General features: G+C 37.5%; 1 protein-coding gene across 1 annotated transcript; it reads right to left on the reverse strand.

Moving 5' to 3' along the window:
* Positions 1-4,577: 4,577 nt before the first annotated feature.
* LOC130464813 (uncharacterized) lies at positions 4,578-7,992 on the reverse strand. Its single transcript, XM_056834037.1, has 4 exons — positions 5,695-7,992; positions 5,236-5,516; positions 5,052-5,157; positions 4,578-4,967 (listed from the first exon to the last, which is right to left on the reverse strand). The coding sequence occupies exons 1-4, from the start codon at positions 7,990-7,992 to the stop codon at positions 4,578-4,580; spliced, it is 3,075 nt and encodes a 1,024-aa protein (XP_056690015.1).
* Positions 7,993-8,328: the final 336 nt, after the last annotated feature.

The following is an 8,328-nucleotide window of genomic DNA, read 5'->3' on the forward strand; positions in this document are numbered from 1 at the left end:
TAATCTGTATTCCCTCTTAGGAGCGAGACATGAACAAATTAATGAAAGGAAATATATTTCAGTTTGCACATTAAGCATGATGATATGAGTTTTGGTTTCGTTGCCATCATTTATCTTAATCTTGGTAATTCCAGTTTTTCTTTAAACTTTTTTCCACCCTTTTCAAACCTTGGGTATGTGCATAGCAGCACCATCACAGTATAGTAGAAACATCTACACAATACAGCAGCAAAAAACAGCAGAAACAACACGATACAGCAACAAAATACAGCAGAATTGAAACAGCACAAAACAGCATCAACATACAACAGAAACAACACAAAACAGCAACAAAACTATAATAAATGTAAGTGTTAAGAAGGATAAATCCACATACCCAAATAGCTTTAACTATATTAGCTCTTAAGTTAGCGCCCAGATCACGCCAACTATCCAATCCCACTGGACACATATCATCTATTTTTGCAATATCACCAAGGAAACTCACAAGGATTTTACCACCTTTATGAAGAGGTTGGTTGAATTCATTGAACTTAACAATGTATCTGAATCCCGGTGTATCAAGCCAAACGTCTCGAGGCATAACCGAACCTTTCACAAGATGGTGCATTCCTTCAGCATCTGCCAGAGATATGGAGTTAAATGAGATAGAAAAAATCACCAATATAATTCATAGTTTGCATATTTAATTTAAGTAGAGAAATGTTTACCTATAGCTATAACCTCGTCCTTGTCATCAAACTCCCTCTGATACGGCCAATTTTGAACAATAATCCGATGTCGAGGTATTGATTTTTTCACGGTAGTATCCCTTCCTTCCTCTTCATCCAATTCTTCGTCATTCTCAGAGGCTGATTCTTCTGATTCCTCCCAATTGTAAGTTGGCATAACTTCAGCCTCGATGTGATTGGATGGAGGAGATCGATTTTGAAATACATTTTCACTCACATGCATGTAAGTTGGAGGCACCTGACCAGAAGCAAGCTTCCCGACTCGATCTTTCCCTTACATGGTGATTGGTGGTGTAGGAGGTCGTGACATCACAGATTTGACTCTCATGGGTGCAAAAAACGCTCTTTTTTCCAAATGTGGTTTGGTACCTGTGAGTGAAGCTTTTTCAGGCTGATGTCTAACTTTATGAAGTTGTTGGGCAGCTTTGTCCCGCTCCAGAGAAGGCTGTCGGGTAGCTATGACAGGCTTCACAGTAGCTTGAGTAATAGGCTGCATAGGAGGCTTGAGGATAGGCTTCACATTAGGCTGAGTAGTACTCTGCAGGTTAGGCTTCACAGTAGGTTGGTGTGAGGCTGCAAGATTCGTTGTTGCTGTTTTTTGTGCTCCTATTTCAATCAGGTTGGGAAACAAAGGTCCTTTTGACCATCTACTTTGTGCAACCTTTGTTTGCGGTTGTGATGCTCCTGTAAGAGTTGGCGAAATTGATTGTGGCAATGGGTTAGAGGATGGTTTTGAGTGGGTAACAGCTAGTTTTGATGATGTCTTAAGTTTTTGCTTTGACATCATGGAAGTAGACCGAGGCATGGATGATTGTGATGCAACCATTGAAGGAGATGATGTAGAAAAGGTGGGTTTTTTAGCAGTTGTGGGTTGTTTGATGGGTTGTGAAACAGACCCGAATGATTGTGATACTCCAAGTGTTGGAGGGGTGAACGGTCCCTAGTTTTGGATGGATGGATCAGAAGATTTGGGTGATGGATCAGAAGGTTTGGGTGACTTCGATGCACCAAGGCTTGATCTGTCATCGGTAGCTAAAAATGTTCTTTTAGTACTGTAAGTCATGACTTTTTAGTTCCTGTTCAGCAAGTAAGAAACACAATCAGCCATGAATAAAAAAAAAATGATGAAACCAACAAATGTAAGAACGAAACACTAAATAGTAAATAGGATATAAGCAAGCTGCATATCTGGGATTAATTAATACTTTGTCTAATCAAGATGATAGTGTAATTTGAACTAGTAAGGCCACAACTAAATACACAGCTCAAAATTCTTATGGACTACCGTAAAAAATCTAGCAGTGCAGTCAGCCAATAAGTTCGATTATGAACATAGAGACTCAATAATCAAAGAATGCAGAACCTAATAACATGGAATACACCATGACTTGGATTAAATAGAATATTTATCTTTACAAAACCATTATTCTTTCAGAAAAGAGTTTGCTCCATAAAACAAAAAATACACTCTGTAAATAATACTTGACAGGTTTGTGTTTCTTGAAAACAAGAAACTTATTTTTATCAATCAATATTTAACACCATTTCACAGCCCTAGCATACTTAAATCTGAATTCTAAACAAACCCTTTTCTATCTTCCCATTTTCCACGAAGGGCTTAATTAACTTGTAACGAAGTACATATAAATCACCAGCAACCAGGTCCACAATTTTCATCCGCACTAGGGTAACAAAGTTTAGATACGGTTGTTTTTGGAGATTTGCTTTGAAATTGAATCGGAAATTCGTAATTGCAGCTCCGTTCAAACACCCCTTTTCAGTCAGATGGTTACCAAATAAATTCTCCCTCTTATTTTATGGGTACAAAATAAGCAACCAACTCAAAAACCTTGTTATAAACAGATGGAAGCAGAAAACACTAACAAAATCCTAGATGGAACCACAGATTAGCAGTAAATTGACTCATACTTCTTTTGTCTAGAAATTCACTGATCTATAAACCAAGAGACAACTTCTCCTATAGAGAGAACTCCTGGCATATCAGCAAATGCAGCCAGGCTGCAATCTTACTGGCCAAGGACAAATTGAGACTGAATCCAGGCTGCAATCTTACTGGCCAAGGACAAACTGAGACTGAATCCTGATGCACACCAAGTTTACTCTGGGACCCTTGGACAAGAACAAATCCAAAAACAGTACATCAATCTAGAAAACTGTTATCTTTACAAGACTGTCATCTTGATTAAACGAAATTTGACAAAGAAAACGAACCTGTTCTTGCAAACGATCAAAGTACTAGTAAGGGTGTTATATCTGCTGGTAAATTAGCTGGGAAGAAGAGGCGTGGTGGTACTCTGGTGTTAAACAAGTCTGAGGTGCAAGTCAATGAGGGCGATGCAAATAAAACGAATGTTGATGGTGGAAAGCAGATCAGTACTAAGTCCAATTTGACAATCAATGAGAGTGTTGCAGTTGGTAAGGGTGGAAAACATGCTGGTAAAATAGCGGGGAAAAAGAGGCGTGGCACACTAGTGTTAAACAAGTCTGATGAGGTGCAAGACAATGATGAATGTATCAGAAGTAAGCCGGTTGTTGATAATGATGATGATGTAAGTAAAGATGGAACCAGTAAGTCGAATTTGACAGCAAATTCATTCTGGGGTTTAACCGCCCAATAATTTAAACTATGCTCACGATTTAACTTTGCCCAATGACCACTATATCAGTTACAAGTAAAATTAGTTACAAATAAGGAACGTGAAAGGTAAGGTGACTTGGTATATCCCACGAAGCTGCCTACACAACCAGATTTACTGTCCATTTCAAAGCAACGCATCGAAACATCCCCCGCCACACACACACACATCTATCCATTCTATCACAAAGACAAGAGAAACAATACATGAGACTTATCCTTTGGTTCATAGTCGGCCAATTAACTCCACATCTATATTAAGCTTCTAAATAGTAAGTTGCCTGCTACTGAGTTGCAAAAGCAATCTACTCATAAATATTAGCATAGCAGGCGGGAAGTCAACACAACAGGAAGCTGAAACACTTAAGAAGCCAGCCAACACAGAAGAATCAACTGTAACGTAAAAAGATAGTAGTAGACCTCAACCGATAAGTCGCCTGCAACCAGACTGCAAGAGAAAAGAACCAGAATGCAAGAGAAAAAAAAACCAGCCCCTGCATACATCAGAACAGAATAGAGAACCCTACCCAGAACAACTAGAAGAAAAGGCTGAACTCAGCTTGAAACCAGCAGCACAGATGCAGATGCTCAACCTTTAGTTAGTTTTATTTTGAATAAAATTTCAGTAATTTGCTACAAACTTCAGTCATGCTACATTGTGAAGATATTCATATGGGTGAAACCGTCAATAGGCTTACCACTATATATGGGTGTACAGAGAAATAAATGTGTTAATCTGCAAACCTAATTAAGGTGAATGATATAAGATTAAACGTTGTTTCAAGCATTAAACTAAATTCAGATATCATATTGCTGAATTGCAGATTTATCCACAATCCATCATCCCAGTCTTTCCTTTTAATCTTTCCCTTCATTAGTCACTCACCTCGATCCTTACTCTATTATGCAATATTCCCAATAACCAAGAGACAATACAAGAGAGTAACCCAAGAGCTTCCGGAAAAGAGCATGATATAACTAGTACATTGAAAATAAAATATAATAAGTCCATAGATCGAATCAATAGAATACAAATACAATGAATAACGGCGTAAAATAAATAAGCATGATCAATCGGCCCCACCCTCTTCCGCTACTGGTAAAGAATCACCTAAATCAAACAAATCTCTAGGCTTATTCTTAACAACATGGAACCATCCTTTTTGTATCTCATCTTCTATGTAAAAGACTTATTTTGCTTGAGATGAGAATACAAATGGATCATCTTGCAATAATCGTCCAGTATGCATCAATTTAGAGAAATTGACACATACTCCGCCGTTTGGATATGTTCTTACACCCCTACGAATGTCTACCCAATCACAACGAAACAATACAACTTTATAATCTCCATAGTAATTTAATTCATAGATATCCATCACTTTTCCGTAGTATGCCACTCCATCCGCTTCAACCATAACTCCAGAATTTTGTGTCAAAAGACGACAATCGCGATCAGTGGAAAGGAATTTGTATCCATTGATTATGTATCCTTTTAATTTTCTGCCATAAGAATGCAAACCACCCGCCAAAGGGTTTCTTAGTTTCCCATCTTCGGTGGTTGCATCTATGGAATGTACCTACGATAATACTTAATTATATCAAATAAAGTTTATTTTTTCAAAAACAGAAGTATGTATTAACATTAAAAGAACTTAAGTAACCTTGTTTCGCAGCCACCCTCCAAATTCATTGATGATCCATTTACTTTCATCACTCTCCGCGACGGAAGTTTCTAAGTTCATTTGACGCTTCTCGGTTAAAATTTCACTTCATGGAAGAAGAAAAAACATAAGAGTGATTTATTACAAAATTTGTTATTCAAAAGAAAACCAACATAATACTTACTCTAGATCCCCTTTGATCTCATCAGAGTGAAGTAAAACGTAGCGATGGGCTTGTTTTAAGCTTTGACCATCAAGGCGAATGCTGACTTCCTTTCCAATGACTCGACCGCCGGAATTAAATAAGTAATCATCAGAATTTGAAATGTCATCATCCATCCTTTTAGGCATGTTGAAGATGGTCTTAACACCTTGAAGATATCTCGAGCAAAACCTAATTGTCTCCTCTAAAAGGTAGCCTTCCGCGATAGATCCTTCAGGTTGGGTTTTATTGGTTACATGTGACTTCAAATGGGACAAATACCTTTCAAATAAAATGTTTGTATATAATAAATGTAAATTATTTAATAAAAAAATATAATTCACATAGGTAAGATATAAACCTTTCAATGGGATACATTCATCTGTATTGCACTGGTCCACCAAGTTTAACCTCCTCCACTAAGTGAATCAACTAATGGACCATGATTGTGAAAAATGAAGGCAAAAACTCCATTTCCAACTGACAAAGAGTTAAAACAATTCCATCTTGAAGACCATCTAAATCATCTGGATCAATACTGGTGGAGCACAACTTCTTGAAAAACGAAGACAATCTAGCCAACAAGTCAATCACCTTTGTAGCATTAGAAACTCTTAAGGCGACGGGGAGTATATCTTGCATTAGCACATGGTTGTCATGACTCTTGAGGTTAATCAACTCCCTTTGCTTCATATTCACACAACTAGAAAGGTTGGATCCATATCCATCCGGAACTTTAAGTTTCTCCAAAACATTTAAGAATCTCTCTTTTTCCTCCCTAGACATAGAATAGGAAGCTGAAGGCATGTATTCATTTCCATTGTGATCAACACTAAGCCAAAGGTGAGTCTTTATTGTCCATGCTTCAAGGGCTTCTCGATCATCCCTATTATCTCTACTCTTATCCATACTAAGAAGTGTTCCCAAATGATTCTCAGACACATTTTTCTCAATGTGCATAACGTCTAAATTATGCCTTAGAAGATTATGCTCCCAATACACCAAATCAAAGAATATGCTTCTCTTGGTACCAAAGACAATTTCATCTTGGACATCATTGTTATCAGTATGTCCTCTTTGTCTCTTTTTCGGTGGTGCCTTTGACTTTCCATAAACATACTCGACCTTTTCTTGTTGCCTCAATATATCAGTGCCGCTAGGACGAGATGGGGCTTCACCCAACTCATTAGTTCCAAACTTCTCACAAAACTTTACACCCTGACGTCGATATGGGTGATCTGCGGGTAACCATTTTCTATAGCTACAATAACAAATCTTGTTCCCAAATCTATCAGAGGGTGTGGAATCCATGCATATAGGACATGCATTGTAACCTTTTGTGCTCAAACCAGAGAGCATTGCATAGCTAGGAAAGTCATTAATAGTCCAAAGCAGAGCCGCGCGCAAATTAAATTTCACTCCGTCAAAAGCATCAAAAGCTTCAACCCCTCCCCACAGCAATTTCAACTCATGAACTAATGGTTGCAAATACACGTCAATATCATTTCCAAGACTTGCTTTTCCGGGAATAAGTGTGGACAAAATGAAAGAAGATGGTTTCATACATAGCCATGGTGGAATATTATAAGGAATCAACACCACTGGCCATGTACTATAAGTAGTGTTCATTAAACGGTAAGGATTAAACCCATCGCTCGCAAGACCTAATCGAACACTACGAGGGTCTAATGCAAAATATGTATAACACTCATCAAATGCCTTCCACGCTATGGCATCGGAAGGATGCCTCAAAATCTTCTTATCATCTTCACCCAATCGCTCTGTATCATGCCATCTCATATTTTCTGCTGTTTCTGATGACATGTAGATTCTTTTTAGTCTTGGGATAAGAGGAAAATATCGCATTACCTTAGCTGGCACACCTTTCTTACAAGTATTCGTACCTTGATCACTTACATCGTCACCCTTCTTACCCTTGGTTGTTTTCCACCTCGATTTACCACAAACATGACACTTGTCTTTCTCTAAAAATTCACCCCAATACAGCATACAATCATTAGGACAAGCATCAATTTTTTCATACCCAAGGCCCAAGTCTTTTATCATTTTCTTACTGTAATAATAAGACGAGGGAAAATCAAGTATTTGAGGAAATGCATCTAAAATCAGCTTCAAGAGCATATTGAAAGATTCAATGGACCAGTGATGCATACACTTCAAGTGAAATAAGTGTAGAAGAAAAGATAACTTTGAAAAATTAATACACCCCTCATATAATTTCTCCTCAGAAGCTTGAAGTAGCTTCTTATATGTCGCATCTTCTTCTATTGTAGAATCATCATATTGAACATCTGTGTCGTATGACACGGGCTCCTCATACCATTCACCATCCTCTCTTGCTTCAAAAGTTGGAAAATTTGGTGGCACATTAACACTAAAAGCTGATCTTAATAGTCCTCCCATATTATCTCGACCTACAAACCCACTTTTATTACCAAGGGATCCTTCACTAGTACTCCCTCCATCACTCCCTAACATACGTTGAACCATATCCCCTTTACCATGAAAGATCCAATTTCTATACGACTTATAAAACCCCTTAAACAAAATATGTCGCTCTACATCATTAACCGGGAACCATTTATCCACCTTACAGTTCTTACATGGACATCTAATTTTTCCTTCGAATAGACCTTGCTTGGCAAACGCAATGAATTGCATACAACCATCGACATATTCAGGGTGGCCAGTAGGTAGATCTATCCAACTTGTATCCATATCTATACGAAAAATAGTATAGTAATAAGATATATAATTAGTAATATGCGTTGTATAATATGAAATTTTATAGGTAAACGTTATGATCATTATTAGAACCTTGATATAACATATAAATCATAACATAACTTTATGGTTTCTTTTCTTGGCAATTAACAATGATTTTATTAACAACAAAAAGAGACCTTGAAACATCAAGGTTACATTAATCGAGGGCCACCAAACAAAATCACCTCTAACAGAGGCACCTACCCAACCTAAGATATTACCAATAATCTAATTAGTGCTTCTACAAGAGACCTTAAACAAGATCTCTTTTACAAAATCATTTACTGA

Source organism: Spinacia oleracea, unplaced genomic scaffold (genome assembly GCF_020520425.1).
Source record: "Spinacia oleracea cultivar Varoflay unplaced genomic scaffold, BTI_SOV_V1 SOVchr0_004, whole genome shotgun sequence".
Classification (NCBI taxonomy): Eukaryota; Viridiplantae; Streptophyta; class Magnoliopsida; order Caryophyllales; family Amaranthaceae; genus Spinacia; species Spinacia oleracea.

Excerpts from the sequence above, each read along its gene's own strand:
- LOC130464813 (XM_056834037.1), bottom strand. The coding sequence starts at position 7,992 with ATGGATACAAGTTGGATAGATCTACCTACTGGCCACCCTGAATATGTC. Across the intron at positions 5,517-5,694 it reads CTTCATTTTTCACAATCATG|TCACATGTAACCAATAAAAC; the intron begins GTCCATTAGTTG and ends TCCCATTTGAAG. Across the intron at positions 4,968-5,051 it reads GAGGGTGGCTGCGAAACAAG|GTACATTCCATAGATGCAAC; the intron begins GTTACTTAAGTT and ends GTATTATCGTAG.